The sequence below is a fragment of the Oncorhynchus kisutch genome, linkage group LG2, assembly GCF_002021735.2.
Source record: "Oncorhynchus kisutch isolate 150728-3 linkage group LG2, Okis_V2, whole genome shotgun sequence".
Lineage (NCBI taxonomy): Eukaryota > Metazoa > Chordata > Actinopteri > Salmoniformes > Salmonidae > Oncorhynchus > Oncorhynchus kisutch.
In genome coordinates this window covers 57,051,799-57,071,592 of record NC_034175.2, presented here as the reverse complement: position 1 = coordinate 57,071,592, position 19,794 = coordinate 57,051,799, and the positions used below count along the sequence as shown (strand labels likewise).

Genomic DNA, 19,794 nt, shown 5'->3' with positions numbered 1-19,794 from the left:
CTACACACAAATAACATGACTTCGTATAAAGATTTCAGTCCATACTATGGTTAGTGCAGGCTTATGAAAACAGATTTTCAATTAGTCAATCACCTTCCATTCCCATAGAAATTTACGCGACGCCTTCGCAGCCAGGCACGTGTTCGCAGCGCACGGTGTCTGATGGAACAATACAGTTTATGTCTAGGGTGTGGCTGGGAGAAAGACACGCCCGTTAAAGTTGGTTCCATGCAGTGAAAAAGAAGGTGTAAGAAGATTGCTGCAGCAGAGGAGGCAACATGAAACTATAATCACATCACACACATAGCCATGAAACTATAATCAGATCACACACATACCCAGTCTACATTACCAGAAACATAATCATTACTACTTGTATTATTTTCACTATTCAACAGAGAAGTCTAAAACTCCAGCTTTGTAATTCAGCACACTGTGTTCCCATGATGTCATACCTGTGGATTCTCCTGCTGGGCAGTTTGGTGATTGGAGCCAAGACACAGGGTAAGAACTTTTACATCCACTAATGTACTTTGGTAAGCACTTTTACAACTTATTTTATGGTGCTTTATGTTTCTGTTTCTACTTAGACAAGTTAGTCAAGTACTCACACCTTGTACACCCACTACTTCTATGACATACATCCTCAATCCTTTTTTGTCTATCTCTACCTGAGGCTGATATGCAGAACAAAAATAATGTTGATTAACCTGCTCTGATGTATCATTATAAATCCACACTGTAGGCTATGTGCCAGATAGCATCATTTTTTCAGCCTGATATGAGGTTGGTGTGTAGCTATGCATTATATTGTATGTATATAAGGGAAGGGGGATATGTAGTCAACTGAATGCATTCAACTGTAATGTGTCTTCCGCATTTAATCGACATCCACGTCCTCAGGCACGGGGAACAGTGGGTTAACTACCTTACTCAGGGGCAGAACGACAGATTTTTACCTTGTTAGCTCGGGGATTCGATCCAACAACCTTTTGGTTACTGGCCCAAAGCTTCATAGTCCAATAAGGTGTGGCCTACCTCATGTACAGTATAGTCTTACTGCATGTATCTATAATGTGTGTACACTGGTAAACATGTGTTTAACAAAGCATTTTGTGACAAATGCTGATGTAAAAAGGTCTTTATAAAATGAATTTAATTGAGTGTCCTATAGGGTGTGTCCTAATGGACATGTAGTCATGTGGGTTGTGGACAATGTGATCGATCCCTTTACTGTCTCTGTCTGTGTCCATGTTCTGTTCCTTTCTTTCTTTCTTTCTTTCTTTCTTTCTTTCTTTCTTTCTTTCTTTCTTTCTTTCTTTCTTTCTTTCTTCCTTTCTTTTTTCTTTCTCTCTATTCCTGTAGGGTGATCCATGCCAGCAGATCTGAAGATATTTTTGGTATCTTAGATTGTTCTAGCAATTCTCACATGGAAACATTGGGAGGAAGGATATTTGAAATGCTTTTTATATTTGTATCACAAACCATTATTATTATTATTATTTTTAATCATGATGAAAGTGGCCATTTTAGGCCCTTTTTAGACCTATACATAGCTCCTCTAAGACCCTATGATCTGTGAACCATACATGATACAGGCAACATCTTGGTGCCATTATACTCCTTATAGTGTGCTCTAAAATATGGAGTATCTTGATCCTGAAATACAATTTTTCACATTAATTTATTCAACATTAAACATATTAATATTAATATCTCAAAACGACCCTTTTTGATTTAGTTCATTTGAAGACATATTGTTTGGAACAATATACTCTACAAGTACATCACATTTCCAGTGGGCTCTCTGCTAATTCTGAAGGTATGATACATTATATGAGCACCACCAACACAGTGAATGGGAAAATGGATTCAAAGGACACTCCCTCCCTGCCGCTGACTTGCTGAATGTGAAATCCTAAAGAGTGCTGTGATTGGTTAATGACCTATAATCAGTGGTGCAAAGTATTTAAGTACAAATACTTTAAAGGACTACTTCAGTAGTTTTTTGGGGTATCTGTACTTTACTATTTATATTTTTGACAACTTTATACTTTTACTTCACTACATTCTTAATGAAAATGCTGTGCTTTTTACTCTATGCATTTTCCGTGACACCCAAAATACTTGTTACATTTTGAATGCTTAGCAGGACAGAAAATGGCCCAATTTGCACACTTATCAAGGTAACATCCCTGGTCATCCCTACTGCCTCTGATCTGATGGACTCACTAAACACACATGCTTTGTTTTTAAATGATGTCTGAATGTTTGAGCTGGTTATCCGTAAATAACAAAAAAAACTAGAAAATTGTGCCATCTTGTTTGTTTAATATAAGGAATTTTAAATTATTTGTACTTTTACTTTTGATACTTAAGCATATTTAAAACCAAATACTTTTAGACTTTTACTCAAGTTGTATTTTACTGGGTGACTTTCACTTTTACTTGAGTCATTTTCTATTATTAAGGTATCTTTACTTTAACTCAAGTATGAGAATGTATTACTTTTTCCACCACTGCCTATAATGTTAATTTCTCTGTCTAAAATGGGTCATATCAATTAAAATAGCAGAGAGCCCACTCTGGAAATGTGATGTTTTTGAAGAGTATATTGTTATAAGCAAAATCAAAATCATTAATATTCATATTTTTTTATGTTAAATATAAGAATGTATATACACACAGAATATATACACTCCATATTTGAGGGATCACCATAGGGAGTATAATGACACCAAGATGTTGTCTGTAGCATGTATAGTGCAAGGATCATAGGATCACAGGGGTCATGTATAGGTCTAAAAGGGACTAAAATGGCCACTTCTATCATGGATGTCTAGAAAATGGTTTGTGATACAAATGTAAAAAGCATGTCAAACATACTTCCTCCCAATTAAGTTTCTATGTGAGAATTGACAGAACAATCTGAGATACCAAACACGTGTCCATGTTCTGTCACCCTTCCTCTATTTCACACATTTTCTCTCTCTTCCCCCACTCTCTCTTTTCTCTCTGTCTGTCTCCCTCTACCCCTGTACCCATATATCCTGTACTATCTCTTACCAATAGGCCTGTGTGTTGTCCTTTGACCAATCACTATTCCACAACTAGCAGGGCTACAGGCATCTGGCTTTAAGAATGATTGTGACCTGGTATTAATGTGATATAAGAGTTATTACAGTCTCATCTGGCCTAAGTCATGTTGGTTAATGTCGTGAAATAATAGTTTATGTTTTCCACAGACAGAGTCTGAGTCCTGGCTGCCACACCTCCTTCCCCTCAGGAGACTCTGATCTGAAGCCAGTTCATTAATGAAAACTTCACATTATACTGTGATCTCATTGTGCCAACATATTGCTGGAACACAGCTTTACTGTATATCACACATGAGATACTGTATATCACACATGAGATGAGTTCTGGTCTGTCACAGTGTCATGGTGCTCTAGGCTCTGTTTGGGTGTAGGTGGGTTTGTGTGTACATGATGAATGGGTTGTGTGCGTGTGCGTGTGTGTGTGTGTGTTTGTGCGTATGTATGTCAGTACTAAAGGGCTGGGCGCTGCCTCAGTAACCCAATCCAGCCCAGCTGCAGACTACACCCTACACTCAGAACCAGTCTCAGCCTCTCTCATTCCCCCAGGGTTATGTCTATGTGTGTGTGTGAGTGGGTGGGTGAGTGAGTGAGTGAGTGTGTGTAGGAGTGTGTGTGTATTATTGAGGGTGTGTATGTTTGTGTGTGTGTGAGAGAGAGATGATCCCCCACTGTATGTGTGTTTACACCTTTCAAATGCAAACACAGATTAAACAACACACACAAATGCACACACACACAGCTCAGAGCCAGACCAGATGACTTTGTGGCCTTGCCCGAAATCTGTCTTGCCTACTACTTACAAAAACGACATACAGTGTACTAATCGTCCTGCATACTATTTAGAACTTACTGTTTAGTAAAAAACTAATTCAGTAAGAAAGGAATAACAGCACACTAGGCTCATCCTACTGAGAATGTGACATCTAATGCACAGTTATGTTGTTTCCTGCCATTCGTTCATTTTGCTACATTCCGTCCTGTTCTTTGATTATCAGTTGTTGTCAAACACACATGGGTCTGAAAAGATGATTCTCTTCCTCAATAGTGTGCAGAGAATTGTACTAGATGAGAGGCTGAAATTAGTATGACATCATTGCATTTAAATCATACTCAATTTAAAAAAAATACATCCTATAAACATTCTATTTTCACATTCCCAAAATGGCTAATATTTAAAGCGCAAGTACAGGTATTTGGAGATGGCCTTACACCCAGCTCAGAGCCAGACCAGGTCTACATGTAGAGACTGGAGCAGCAGTTTATGTTCTAGATCAGTGGTTCCGTAGAATGTTCTAGATCAGTGGCTCTCTGCTGTGAGCCACCTGGATTCTACTGTGACCCTCCAGATACTCAAAACAACTGGTACATCTAAAATGGCAGCCTATTCCCCATAGTGACCTATACTTTTGTCCATTGGGTTCTGTGTGGCCAAAAGTAGTGCATTTATTCCACAGGGTCAGCTGAAACAGGGAAAACAACAACAGGGTCCCTCCACGCCACCACACAATAGAAATACCTGAGAACACAATGTTCTAACTAACTGGAACATATCACCTGTCAACCACCTCACATTGTACTGAGTACCTGCTGTTACCAGAGAGGGCAAGGTTACCCACGCATACAGGCATGCAGGCACACACACACACACACACACACACACACACACACACACACACACACACACACACACACACACACACACACACACACACACACACACACACACACACACACACACACACACACAAACACACACACTTACTCATTAACCATCACTCAAAGCGTAGTGTACTGTACAGTATAGATTCCCTGACATTATAAGTGTCCCAGTGTTTTAAAATGTTTCAGGTTTTTAGCATTATGCCCGGGCTGCGCTGCGTGTGTGAAATGGTGCCCATGTTTTGTATTCTCTTTAGGTTCCTATGGGAATGATAAGAGTAATCATTCCTGTACAGTACATAACATAATATTACATTACATTACAGTATATGTTACAGTATGTTACAGTATGTTGCTGAATGTCAGAGTTGGAGCTGCCCATGTTGTGATTTTCTCTTTTCTGTAGTAAAACTTTCCTTGAGTTGCAGTTTGCCCTGTTTTTATTATAGCACTATGTGTAAGGGAGTTTAAGTGTGTGTTTGTGTGGGGTATACCTGCCTCATCTATCGTTCCAATTGATGATGCCCAGCCCTCGCGCTGTAATGTTACGGAACTCCCAAATATGAACATTATGTTCTCTCCTCTCCCTTCTGTTCCAAACTTCCTGTTAACACACACATGTAATACAGGGCTGTCTTTATTAAAGACACACTCACGCACACACACACACACACACACACACACACACACACACACACACACACACACACACACACACACACACACACACACACACACACACACACACACACACACACACACACACACACACACACACAACATGCGTCTCTGGCATGTCATATATACACACACATGGGACTAGGGGAAAGGCATTGGCACTGCGTCAGTCTCAGGATAGGGTCTCTCTCATGTACATGAGTCATACAGCTTTAGAACATGTCTAATATCACATGAGAACAGCAACACGTATCATTTTTATGTGGTTCTCCCACACACACGTATGTACAGTATGTTTAAGGTACAGTAGTCTAAAGTCCCTGTGTTTCGTTTCCTGACGAAACTCTCATATACAGGACAGTACACACATAAGATGACAAGCCAGTCTGTCTGCCTTTGTCATTGTTGATGTTGGATTGTGTTTGACTATTGATTCTGTTCTCTAGAACAGGGAAGGGCAACTCCAGTCTCTGAGGGCTGCAGAGTGTTCAGGCTTTTGTTCCAACCCAGCTTGAACACCTTCAACTGATCAGCTATTCAGTGTAGACCAGTTGAATCAGGAGGTGGATCAGAAGCAGGGCTTGAACAAAAGTCTGCATACACTGTGTCCCTCCTGGCCCAGCTGGCCATACCTGGTTTAGAGAAGTAAGAGGGTTGACGTAAGAAGGTTGTTTCGCTGTTACACTCTCTGGCACATTGCTGCACCTTACAGACAATAGGGGAATGTCACAGCCCCCTCTGACTGCAACACACACACGCTCATTAGAGTACACCTGTCATATTTATCTGTGATGTCATAAAATGTGATGGGGTACACTGCTGCTGGCTAAATGAAAAGTCTGTTCCTCTCTCCAGAAGACCCTGCTACTGAGCCAGAAGCGAAGGAACCAGAGGCAGAAGCAGCAGAGCCCGAGGCCCCTGCAGAAGAAGTAGCTGCCGAGGAGGCCCTGGTAGCTGAGGAGGCTCCGGCAGAAGAAGAAGCTCCAGCAGAAGAAGAGGAGGAGGCTGCAGAGGAGGAGGAAGTTCCAGCCACAGAGGAAAAGGCTCCGACAGTTGAGGATGCTCTGGCAGAAGAAGACGCTCTTGCAGAAGAGGCTCCAGCCACAGAGGAAGAGGAGGCTCCGGCCACAGAGGAAGAGGAGGCTCCGGCCACAGAGGAAGAGGATGCAGAAGTAGTAGACGAACCAGCAGTAAAATCAGAGGCAGCCCCTGAAGCTGAGGCTGAACCAGGTGAGCCAGACACACACACAAACACACACACACATGCACACACAGCAGGTCAAACACCCCATACGCCTACAGTACATTCATGATCTTTGCATATAAGTGTATAGGACCAGTTTCAATTCATTTAGCTGTATAGCTTTGGGTTTGAGTTCTTGGATCCGTTTGTCCTTACTTTTTCGAAAACTGAATTGGAGGGGATGGAGTTACAGGTGAAGTGGGTGGGGAGGGTCAAGTACAATTTAGTTGGCCTTCTGAGGAATCTGATCGACACAGAGTCAACAGCCAGCCACAGTAACATATTCTGACATTCTAGCCGACGAGCTTCTCGTAGGACACCGTACAAGTTCTATTCTAGACAGACAGAAGACACAGAAGAATTTTAGAATGTGTGTTGGAATGCCAGAGAAAGTGCTCTGAAAGCAGTCTTGAACTGTAAATCCAAACACTTTAACACTGTGATTCTGCCAGTGTGTTGACCTGAAGTTACTATTCTGTAACGCAGTGGTTCCCATACCCCTTCAAACATTCAACCTCCAGCTGTGTACCACCTCCAGCTGTGTACCACCTCTTGCTGTGTACCCCCTCCAGCTGTGTACCACCTCCAGCTGCGTACCCCCTCCTGCTGTGTACCCCCTCCAGCACCAGGGTCAGCACACTCTCAAATGTAGTTTTTTTGCCATCATTGTAAGCCTGCCACACACACACACACGATACGATACATTTATTAAACATAAGAATGAGTGTGAGTTTTCATCACAATCCGGCTCGTGGGAAGTGACAAAGAGCTCTTATAGGACCAGGGCACAAATAATAATATTATAATAATCAATCATTTTGCTCTTTATTTAGAACCTTATGTGTTCATCAAAAATTGTGAATAACTTACCACAGGTTAATGGAAAGGGTGTGCTTGAAAGGAAGCACATAACTCTGCAATGTTGGGTTGTATTGGAGAGAGTCTCAGTTTAAATCATTTTCCACACGCAGTCTGTGCCTGTATTTACTTTTCAAGCTAGTGAAGGTCGAGAATCCACTCTCACATAGGTACGTGGTTGCAAAGGCCATCAGTGTCTTAACAGCGCTATTTGCTAAGGCAAGAAACTCTGATCGCAGCCCAATCCAGAAATCTGGCAGTGGCTTCTGATTAAATTCAATTTTCATAGAACCGCTTGTTTTCTTGTTCAGATATCAGTAAGTGGACTGGAGGCAGGGCATGAAAGGGATAATGAATCCAGTTGTTTGTGTCTTCCGTTTCGGGATTGTACTTGCGTAATTGTGCACCCAGCTCACTCAGGTGGTTTGCTATATCACATTTGACATTGTCTGTAAGCTTGAGTTCATTTGCACACAAAATATCATACGTTGATGGAAAGACCTGTGTGTTGTCCTTGTTAATGCAGACAGAAAAGAGGTCCAACTTTTTAATCATAGCCTCAATTTTGTCTCGCACATTGACTATAGTTACGGAGAGTTCCTGTAATCCTAGAATCAGATCATTCAGGCGAGAAAAAACATCACCCAGATAGGCCAGTTGTGTAAGAAACTCGTCATCATGCAAGCGGTCAGACAAGTGAAAATTATGGTCAGTAAATGTCTCCCTGTCATGGCTTTTGCGCCATCAGTACAGATATCAACACATCTTAAACACCAAAGTCCATTTGATGTAACAAAGCTGTCCAGTACTTTAAACATATCCTCTCATGTTGTCCTGGTTTCCAGTGGTTTGCAGAAGAGGATGTCTTCCTTAATTGACCCTCCATAAACGTAACGGACAAATACCAGCAGCTGTGCCAGGCCCGCCACGTCTGTTGACTCATCCACCTGTAACATAGAATTCACTGTCTTGTATGCGAAGCAGTAATTGCTTCAAAACATCTCCTGCCATGTCACTGATGCATTGTGAAACAGTGGTGTTTGATGAAGGCGTTGTCTGTATAGTTTTTGTTGGCCTTTTCCCCCAGCATTTTCCCAGCCATATCCGTGGCAGCAGGAAGATTTAAGTCCTTCACAGTAGCATGGGGCTCACCTGTCCTAGCTACTTGGTAGCTCACCATATAAGATGCTTCTAGCCCCTTGTTAATGGTATCTGTTGCATTTATACATGTCTTACTACTTTTATTTATTTATTTTTCATTAAAAAAAATCAGAATCACATTTTTATTTGGCATTGCGCGTACCCCCGTACCCCAGTTTGGGAATACATGCTCTGACGGATTAAATTCAAATGAATCGGTACTGGGTGTACCCCTAACAACATACACACCCACACACCCCTCCCTCTCTCTCCACCCTGGCCTCAGACTAGATGTAACATGGTAAAAGTAAATCTGTGAAGCTTAAATTAGTCTGATATGTTATGTTTGTCATGGTTACATAAGACAGAAGGTTACTTAAGCCAAAACATCGAAAGGAGGGAGGTTGGTCAGGGAGGATGGGTGGGTGTTTAACTTAAATGTCTTGCAACCCAAAGGTTGGGTGTTCGAATAACATCACAGACAACTTTAGCATTTTAGCAAATTTGCAACTATTTACAAATATTTTACTGCTTTGCCACTACTTAGCATGTTAGCTACCCTTCCCCTAACCCTAACCATAACCTTAACCCTAACCTTAACACTAGTTCCTATCCTTAACCCCTAATCATAACCAGACACCTAGCCACCTAGCTAACGTTAGCTACAACAAATTGTAATTTGTAACGTATCAGACGAAATGGATGATAATCTATAGCGGCTGTGTAGTAGTGAGTGATAGATGAAGGTAAAACACAACATCAACACTTTCACACCCCTTATCCCCTCACCTCTCACCTGACCATATTTACAGTTAGACATTGACATCTGGGCCCAAAAGAACACAAAACTTTTGAAATGGAAAAACTGAAAAATAGCTTTCTTTGACAAGTTCAGGTAGTACCTGCTCCTTTTTAAAGAGTTTTCCCCCATTTGCTCTAACTGAACAAACAACTCTGGCCTCTCAGACAGTCATAAATCAGCCTGAAGGTGCTGCTCATATTTCTTTGTGTTTATGTCTGTTTCTATGTGTCTGTTTTTTTTGCAGATGAACTAGATCTGTCTGAAGCTTTTGAACCAGGTAAGAAAGGTTTATTTACTTTGGTAAATCGGACTGTCAGTACCAAACATTTCCGCTTTCCCCCCTACATTTACAAGACTGCAGTTTTCTGGTGAACCAGTAATGTTAGTTTACTATAGAAGTAGAGACACAGTTTGACTGTGTTTGAGAAGCTCTGATGTCAGACTTTAGTGAGCTGGTTTTTATTTATTTCAGGTCTAGCTCACCTGCCACTGCTGCTCTTACAGCTAGGCCTACAACCCTGGAGTCACATATACCACATGTCTATACAGTGTGCAATGCTACTTTAGTCCTGTAGTCCTTTATTCACCTCTCCTCCCTCTTCCCTGAAAACACCTGTCTCACCTCCCCTCCCTCTTCCCTGACAACACCTGTCTCACCTCTCCTCCCTCTTCCCTGACAACACCTGTCTCACCTCCCCTCCCTCTTCCCTGACAAAACCTGTCTCACCTCTCCTCCCTGTCCCTGACAACACCTGTCTCACCTCTCCTCCCTGTCCCTGACAACACCTGTCTCACCTCTCCTCCCTGTCCCTGACAACACCTGTCTCGCCTCCCCTCCCTCTTCCCTGACAACACCTGTCTCACCTCTCCTCCCTCTTCCCTGACAACACCTGTCTCACCTCTCCTCCCTCTTCCCTGACAACACCTGTCTCACCTCTCCTCCCTCTTCCCTGACAACACCTGTCTCACCTCCCCTCCCTCTTCCCTGACAAAACCTGTCTCACCTCTCCTCCCTGTCCCTGACAACACCTGTCTCACCTCTCCTCCCTGTCCCTGACAACACCTGTCTCACCTCCCCTCCCTCTTCCCTGACAACACCTGTCTCACCTCTCCTCCCTCCTCCCTGACAACACCTGTCTCACCTCCCCTCCCTCTTCCCTGACAACACCTGTCTCACCTCTCCTCCATGTCCCTGACAACACCTGTCTCACCTCTCCTCCCTCTTCCCTGACAACACTTGTCTCACCTCCCCTTCCTCTTCCCTGACAACACCTGTCTCACCTCCCCTCCCTCTTCCCTGACAACACCTGTCTCACCTCCCCTCCCTCTTCCCCGACAACACCTGTCTCCACTCCCCTCTCTTTCCCCTGACAAAACCTGTCTCACATCTCCTCAACCCTTCCTTTTACAGAGGCGGAGCCTGAAACACCAGCAGAGAGCGAGCCCACGGAGGAGAAGACAGGTGAGAGTCTCAACGGCCTGTGTGACTAAGCACGTGTTTTTATGTGTGTGTGTGTGTTTCAGGGGGAAGGGCTAGTTTGGCTTTACACGCCACACTAAAGTTGACACCACATCGTTGATAAATGAAAACTCATTGTTTTAATGAACTGAAACAGGGGGAGATTTGGATCTGGAGGACGCTGTAGCTGAGAATGAGGAAGACACACCCGCGGGAGGGAAGAGGCGCAGCGGGGGCTCAGTTGGTTAGTATCTTATACTGCTGCTGCTAGGGGCTACAACACATGTGGTATGGAACTGGGCAAGAAGAGTTGGCTCCAGCACAGTATAGAACCAGACAAATGTCTGTTAACTGAAACTGACACTTGATATAATAATGGGAACATTTCTACATCATTACGCTATGTCCGATTGATTACATTCTCATATGCAGTTAGATATGGAGTCTCTATGGATGAGTCAGAAAACAGCTTCTACAATATATTAACTGCTCAGGGCTCATTGTGGTCTATGACCAATAAAGTAACTAATATAGACTAATGAGTCACATGCAGGAGGTTTATCATGCTCCAACATGCATGAGAACCAGAGACAGAGAGGCCTTCAGGTGCTGCAGCTTACAGACATTTCCAGTCATTAATGACTCACAGTCACTATGATCCATATGCAAATATACACTTGGTTAAGTACAGTACGTGTGTGTGAGTTTTTGCATGTAGATTTGTCCTTTCCAACCGGTTAGAGCAGAAACTCTATAGCAGTAAATACCTTCAGGGCATCAACTAGATTACCGACTGGGTTTGAATAATGCCTCCCCCTTCTCTTTTTCCAGCCCATGCAGCAGAAGCAGAAGGTAAATCTAATGTATCTAATATATCCAATGATATATTATGTCAATAATCGGGGGGGGGGGTGTGCGTGTGTGTTTTATTTGTGTGTGTGTTATGTGAATAATTGTCTGTTTCTTTGATTTTATTTCTTCTAATCAGGCACGGCTGAAACTCAAGGTGAGTCCTGCTCCCTCACTCTCTGCTTCTCTCTCCAATGTGTGTGTTCTGGATGTTTCCATACTGTGGAATAGTTTGGTTTCCATACTGTAGAATAGTTTATAGTTTCCATACTGTGGAATAGTTTCTAGTTTCCATACTGTGGAATAGTTTCTAGTTTCCATACTGTGGAATAGTTTCTAGTTTCCATACTGTGGAATAGTTTCTAGTGTCCATATTGTCGAATAGTTTGGCTTCCATACTGTAGAATAGTTTCTAGTTTCCATACTGTGGGATAGTTTCTAGTTTCCATACTGTAGAATAGTTTCTAGTTTCCATACTGTGGAATAGTTTCTAGTTTCCATACTGTAGAATAGTTTCTAGTGTCCATACTGTAGAATAGTTTCTAGTTTCCATACTGTGGAATAGTTTGGCTTCCATACTGTAGAATAGTTTCTAGTTTCCATACTGTGGGATAGTTTCTAGTTTCCATACTGTGGAATAGTTTCTAGTTTTCATATGGTAGAATAGTTTCCAGTTTCTATACTGTGGAAGAGTTTGGTTTCCATACTGTGCAATAGTTTCTAGATTCCATACTGTGAAATAGTTTCTAGTTTCCATACTGTAGAATAGTTTCTAGTTTCCATACTGTGGAATAGTTTCTAGTTTACATACTGTGGAATAGTTTCTAGTTTCCATACTGTGGAATAGTTTCTAGTTTCCATACTGTGGAATAGTTTCTAGTTTCCATACTGTAGAATAGAATACTGTAGAATAGTTTCTAGTTTCCATACTGTGGAATAGTTTCTAGTTTCCATACTGTAGAATAGTTTCTAGTTTCCATACTGTGGAATAGTTTCTAGTTTCCATACTGTGGAATAGTTTCTAGTTTCCATACTGTAGAATAGTTTCTAGTTTCCATACTGTAGAATAGTGTCTAGTTTCCATACTGTAGAATAGCTTCTAGTTTCCATACTGTAGACTAGTTTCTAGTTTCCATACTGTAGACTAGTTTCTAGTTTCCATACTGTAGACTAGTTTCTAGTGTCCATACTGTAGAATAGTTTCTAGTTTCCATACTGTGGGATAGTTTCTAGTTTCCATACTGTAAAATAGTTTCTAGTTTCCATACTGTGGAATAGTTTCTAGTTTCCATACTGTAGAATAGTTTCTAGTGTCCATACTGTAGAATACTTTCTAGTTTCCATACTGTGGAATAGTTTGGCTTCCATACTGTAGAATAGTTTCTAGTTTCCATACTGTGGGATAGTTTCTAGTTTCCATACTGTGGAATAGTTTCTAGTTTCCATACTGTGGAATAGTTTCTAGTTTCCATACTGTGGAATAGTTTCTAGTTTTCATATGGTAGAATAGTTTCCAGTTTCTATACTGTGGAAGAGTTTGGTTTCCATACTGTGCAATAGTTTCTAGATTCCATACTGTGAAATAGTTTCTAGTTTCCATACTGTAGAATAGTTTCTAGTTTCCATACTGTGGAATAGTTTCTAGTTTCCATACTGTGGAATAGTTTCTAGTTTCCATACTGTGGAATAGTTTCTAGTTTCCATACTGTAGAATAGCATACTGTAGAATAGTTTCTAGTTTCCATACTGTGGAATAGTTTCTAGTTTCCATACTGTAGAATAGTTTCTAGTTTCCATACTGTAGACTAGTTTCTAGTTTCCATACTGTAGAATAGCATACTGTAGAATAGTTTCTAGTTTCCATACTGTGGAATAGTTTCTAGTTTCCATACTGTGGAATAGTTTCTAGTTTCCATACTGTAGAATAGTTTCTAGTTTCCATACTGTAGACTAGTTTCTAGTTTCCATACTGTAGAATAGCATACTGTAGAATAGTTTCTAGTTTCCATACTGTGGAATAGTTTCTAGTTTCCATACTGTAGAATAGTTTCTAGTTTCCATACTGTGGAATAGTTTCTAGTTTCCATACTGTAGAATAGTTTCTAGTTTCCATACTGTAGAATAGTGTCTAGTTTCCATACTGTAGAATAGCTTCTAGTTTCCATACTGTAGACTAGTTTCTAGTTTCCATACTGTAGACTAGTTTCTAGTGTCCATACTGTAGAATAGTTTCTAGTTTCCATACTGTGGGATAGTTTCTAGTTTCCATACTGTAAAATAGTTTCTAGTTTCCATACTGTGGAATAGTTTCTAGTTTCCATACTGTAGAATAGTTTCTAGTGTCCATACTGTAGAATAGTTTCTAGTTTCCATACTGTGGAATAGTTTGGCTTCCATACTGTAGAATAGTTTCTAGTTTCCATACTGTGGGATAGTTTCTAGTTTCCATACTGTGGAATAGTTTCTAGTTTCCATACTGTGGAATAGTTTCTAGTTTCCATACTGTGGAATAGTTTCTAGTTTTCATATGGTAGAATAGTTTCCAGTTTCTATACTGTGGAAGAGTTTGGTTTCCATACTGTGCAATAGTTTCTAGATTCCATACTGTGAAATAGTTTCTAGTTTCCATACTGTGGAATAGTTTCTAGTTTCCATACTGTGGAATAGTTTCTAGTTTCCATACTGTAGAATAGTTTCTAGTTTCCATACTGTAGACTAGTTTCTAGTTTCCATACTGTAGAATAGCATACTGTAGAATAGTTTCTAGTTTCCATACTGTGGAATAGTTTCTAGTTTCCATACTGTAGAATAGTTTCTAGTGTCCATACTGTAGAATAGTTTCTAGTTTCCATACTGTGGGATAGTTTCTAGTTTCCATACTGTAAAATAGTTTCTAGTTTCCATACTGTGGAATAGTTTCTAGTTTCCATACTGTAGAATAGTTTCTAGTGTCCATACTGTAGAATAGTTTCTAGTTTCCATACTGTGGAATAGTTTGGCTTCCATACTGTAGAATAGTTTCTAGTTTCCATACTGTGGGATAGTTTCTAGTTTCCATACTGTGGAATAGTTTCTAGTTTCCATACTGTGGGATAGTTTCTAGTTTCCATACTGTGGAATAGTTTCTAGTTTTCATATGGTAGAATAGTTTCCAGTTTCTATACTGTGGAAGAGTTTGGTTTCCATACTGTGGCAATAGTTTCTAGATTCCATACTGTGAAATAGTTTCTAGTTTCCATACTGTAGAATAGTTTCTAGTTTCCATACTGTGGAATAGTTTCTAGTTTACATACTGTGGAATAGTTTCTAGTTTCCATACTGTGGAATAGTTTCTAGTTTCCATACTGTGGAATAGTTTCTAGTTTCCATACTGTAGAATAGAATACTGTAGAATAGTTTCTAGTTTCCATACTGTGGAATAGTTTCTAGTTTCCATACTGTAGAATAGTTTCTAGTTTCCATACTGTGGAATAGTTTCTAGTTTCCATACTGTGGAATAGTTTCTAGTTTCCATACTGTAGAATAGTTTCTAGTTTCCATACTGTAGAATAGTGTCTAGTTTCCATACTGTAGAATAGCTTCTAGTTTCCATACTGTAGACTAGTTTCTAGTTTCCATACTGTAGACTAGTTTCTAGTTTCCATACTGTAGACTAGTTTCTAGTGTCCATACTGTAGAATAGTTTCTAGTTTCCATACTGTGGGATAGTTTCTAGTTTCCATACTGTAAAATAGTTTCTAGTTTCCATACTGTGGAATAGTTTCTAGTTTCCATACTGTAGAATAGTTTCTAGTGTCCATACTGTAGAATAGTTTCTAGTTTCCATACTGTGGAATAGTTTGGCTTCCATACTGTAGAATAGTTTCTAGTTTCCATACTGTGGGATAGTTTCTAGTTTCCATACTGTGGAATAGTTTCTAGTTTCCATACTGTGGAATAGTTTCTAGTTTCCATACTGTGGAATAGTTTCTAGTTTTCATATGGTAGAATAGTTTCCAGTTTCTATACTGTGGAAGAGTTTGGTTTCCATACTGTGCAATAGTTTCTAGATTCCATACTGTGAAATAGTTTCTAGTTTCCATACTGTAGAATAGTTTCTAGTTTCCATACTGTGGAATAGTTTCTAGTTTCCATACTGTGGAATAGTTTCTAGTTTCCATACTGTGGAATAGTTTCTAGTTTCCATACTGTAGAATAGCATACTGTAGAATAGTTTCTAGTTTCCATACTGTGGAATAGTTTCTAGTTTCCATACTGTAGAATAGTTTCTAGTTTCCATACTGTAGACTAGTTTCTAGTTTCCATACTGTAGAATAGCATACTGTAGAATAGTTTCTAGTTTCCATACTGTGGAATAGTTTCTAGTTTCCATACTGTGGAATAGTTTCTAGTTTCCATACTGTAGAATAGTTTCTAGTTTCCATACTGTAGACTAGTTTCTAGTTTCCATACTGTAGAATAGCATACTGTAGAATAGTTTCTAGTTTCCATACTGTGGAATAGTTTCTAGTTTCCATACTGTAGAATAGTTTCTAGTTTCCATACTGTGGAATAGTTTCTAGTTTCCATACTGTAGAATAGTTTCTAGTTTCCATACTGTAGAATAGTGTCTAGTTTCCATACTGTAGAATAGCTTCTAGTTTCCATACTGTAGACTAGTTTCTAGTTTCCATACTGTAGACTAGTTTCTAGTGTCCATACTGTAGAATAGTTTCTAGTTTCCATACTGTGGGATAGTTTCTAGTTTCCATACTGTAAAATAGTTTCTAGTTTCCATACTGTGGAATAGTTTCTAGTTTCCATACTGTAGAATAGTTTCTAGTGTCCATACTGTAGAATAGTTTCTAGTTTCCATACTGTGGAATAGTTTGGCTTCCATACTGTAGAATAGTTTCTAGTTTCCATACTGTGGGATAGTTTCTAGTTTCCATACTGTGGAATAGTTTCTAGTTTCCATACTGTGGAATAGTTTCTAGTTTCCATACTGTGGAATAGTTTCTAGTTTTCATATGGTAGAATAGTTTCCAGTTTCTATACTGTGGAAGAGTTTGGTTTCCATACTGTGCAATAGTTTCTAGATTCCATACTGTGAAATAGTTTCTAGTTTCCATACTGTGGAATAGTTTCTAGTTTCCATACTGTGGAATAGTTTCTAGTTTCCATACTGTAGAATAGTTTCTAGTTTCCATACTGTAGACTAGTTTCTAGTTTCCATACTGTAGAATAGCATACTGTAGAATAGTTTCTAGTTTCCATACTGTGGAATAGTTTCTAGTTTCCATACTGTAGAATAGTTTCTAGTGTCCATACTGTAGAATAGTTTCTAGTTTCCATACTGTGGGATAGTTTCTAGTTTCCATACTGTAAAATAGTTTCTAGTTTCCATACTGTGGAATAGTTTCTAGTTTCCATACTGTAGAATAGTTTCTAGTGTCCATACTGTAGAATAGTTTCTAGTTTCCATACTGTGGAATAGTTTGGCTTCCATACTGTAGAATAGTTTCTAGTTTCCATACTGTGGGATAGTTTCTAGTTTCCATACTGTGGAATAGTTTCTAGTTTCCATACTGTGGAATAGTTTCTAGTTTCCATACTGTGGAATAGTTTCTAGTTTTCATATGGTAGAATAGTTTCCAGTTTCTATACTGTGGAAGAGTTTGGTTTCCATACTGTGCAATAGTTTCTAGATTCCATACTGTGAAATAGTTTCTAGTTTCCATACTGTAGAATAGTTTCTAGTTTCCATACTGTGGAATAGTTTCTAGTTTCCATACTGTGGAATAGTTTCTAGTTTCCATACTGTGGAATAGTTTCTAGTTTCCATACTGTAGAATAGCATACTGTAGAATAGTTTCTAGTTTCCATACTGTGGAATAGTTTCTAGTTTCCATACTGTAGAATAGTTTCTAGTTGCCATACTGTAGACTAGTTTCTAGTTTCCATACTGTAGAATAGCATACTGTAGAATAGTTTCTAGTTTCCATACTGTGGAATAGTTTCTAGTTTCCATACTGTATAATAGCATACTGTAGAATAGTTTCTAGTTTCCATACTGTGGAATAGTTTCTAGTTTCCATACTGTGGAATAGTTTCTAGTTTCCATACTGTAGAATAGTTTCTAGTTTCCATACTGTAGACTAGTTTCTAGTTTCCATACTGTAGAATAGCATACTGTAGAATAGTTTCTAGTTTCCATACTGTGGAATAGTTTCTAGTTTCCATACTGTAGAATAGTTTCTAGTTTCCATACTGTGGAATAGTTTCTAGTTTCCATACTGTAGAATAGTTTCTAGTTTCCATACTGTAGAATAGTGTCTAGTTTCCATACTGTAGAATAGCTTCTAGTTTCCATACTGTAGACTAGTTTCTAGTTTCCATACTGTAGACTAGTTTCTAGTGTCCATACTGTAGAATAGTTTCTAGTTTCCATACTGTGGGATAGTTTCTAGTTTCCATACTGTAAAATAGTTTCTAGTTTCCATACTGTGGAATAGTTTCTAGTTTCCATACTGTAGAATAGTTTCTAGTGTCCATACTGTAGAATAGTTTCTAGTTTCCATACTGTGGGATAGTTTCTAGTTTCCATACTGTGGAATAGTTTCTAGTTTCCATACTGTGGAATAGTTTCTAGTTTCCATACTGTGGAATAGTTTCTAGTTTTCATATGGTAGAATAGTTTCCAGTTTCTATACTGTGGAAGAGTTTGGTTTCCATACTGTGCAATAGTTTCTAGATTCCATACTGTGAAATAGTTTCTAGTTTCCATACTGTAGAATAGTTTCTAGTTTCCATACTGTGGAATAGTTTCTAGTTTCCATACTGTGGAATAGTTTCTAGTTTCCATACTGTGGAATAGTTTCTAGTTTCCATACTGTAGAATAGCATACTGTAGAATAGTTTCTAGTTTCCATACTGTGGAATAGTTTCTAGTTTCCATACTGTAGAATAGTTTCTAGTTGCCATACTGTAGACTAGTTTCTAGTTTCCATACTGTAGAATAGCATACTGTAGAATAGTTTCTAGTTTCCATACTGTGGAATAGTTTCTAGTTTCCATACTGTATAATAGCATACTGTAGAATAGTTTCTAGTTTCCATACTGTGGAATAGTTTCTAGTTTCCATACTGTGGAATAGTTTCTAGTTTCCATACTGTAGAATAGTTTCTAGTTTCCATACTGTAGACTAGTTTCTAGTTTCCATACTGTAGAATAGCATACTGTAGAATAGTTTCTAGTTTCCATACTGTGGAATAGTTTCTAGTTTCCATACTGTAGAATAGTTTCTAGTTTCCATACTGTGGAATAGTTTCTAGTTTCCATACTGTAGAATAGTTTCTAGTTTCCATACTGTAGAATAGTGTCTAGTTTCCATACTGTAGAATAGCTTCTAGTTTCCATACTGTAGACTAGTTTCTAGTTTCCATACTGTAGACTAGTTTCTAGTGTCCATACTGTAGAATAGTTTCTAGTTTCCATACTGTGGGATAGTTTCTAGTTTCCATACTGTAAAATAGTTTCTAGTTTCCATACTGTGGAATAGTTTCTAGTTTCCATACTGTAGAATAGTTTCTAGTGTCCATACTGTAGAATAGTTTCTAGTTTCCATACTGTGGAATAGTTTGGCTTCCATACTGTAGAATAGTTTCTAGTTTCCATACTGTGGGATAGTTTCTAGTTTCCATACTGTGGAATAGTTTCTAGTTTCCATACTGTGGAATAGTTTCTAGTTTCCATACTGTGGAATAGTTTCTAGTTTTCATATGGTAGAATAGTTTCCAGTTTCTATACTGTGGAAGAGTTTGGTTTCCATACTGTGCAATAGTTTCTAGATTCCATACTGTGAAATAGTTTCTAGTTTCCATACTGTGGAATAGTTTCTAGTTTCCATACTGTGGAATAGTTTCTAGTTTCCATACTGTAGAATAGTTTCTAGTTTCCATACTGTAGACTAGTTTCTAGTTTCCATACTGTAGAATAGCATACTGTAGAATAGTTTCTAGTTTCCATA

At 39.2% G+C, this 19,794-nt stretch overlaps 1 protein-coding gene across 1 annotated transcript in view; it reads left to right on the top strand.

Moving 5' to 3' along the window:
• Positions 1 to 237: 237 nt before the first annotated feature.
• The window catches only part of LOC109868860 (fruit protein pKIWI501), a 91,590-nt gene continuing 72,033 nt past the window's right edge, over positions 238 to 19,794 (top strand). The window contains exons 1-7 of the mRNA XM_020458598.2: positions 238 to 504; positions 6,291 to 6,665; positions 9,723 to 9,755; positions 10,890 to 10,940; positions 11,095 to 11,181; positions 11,769 to 11,789; positions 11,926 to 11,943. Of these exons, the coding sequence (XP_020314187.1) occupies positions 444 to 504; positions 6,291 to 6,665; positions 9,723 to 9,755; positions 10,890 to 10,940; positions 11,095 to 11,181; positions 11,769 to 11,789; positions 11,926 to 11,943 (646 nt within the window). The 5' untranslated portion in view covers positions 238 to 443. The remainder of the gene's footprint in view (positions 505 to 6,290; positions 6,666 to 9,722; positions 9,756 to 10,889; positions 10,941 to 11,094; positions 11,182 to 11,768; positions 11,790 to 11,925; positions 11,944 to 19,794) is intronic.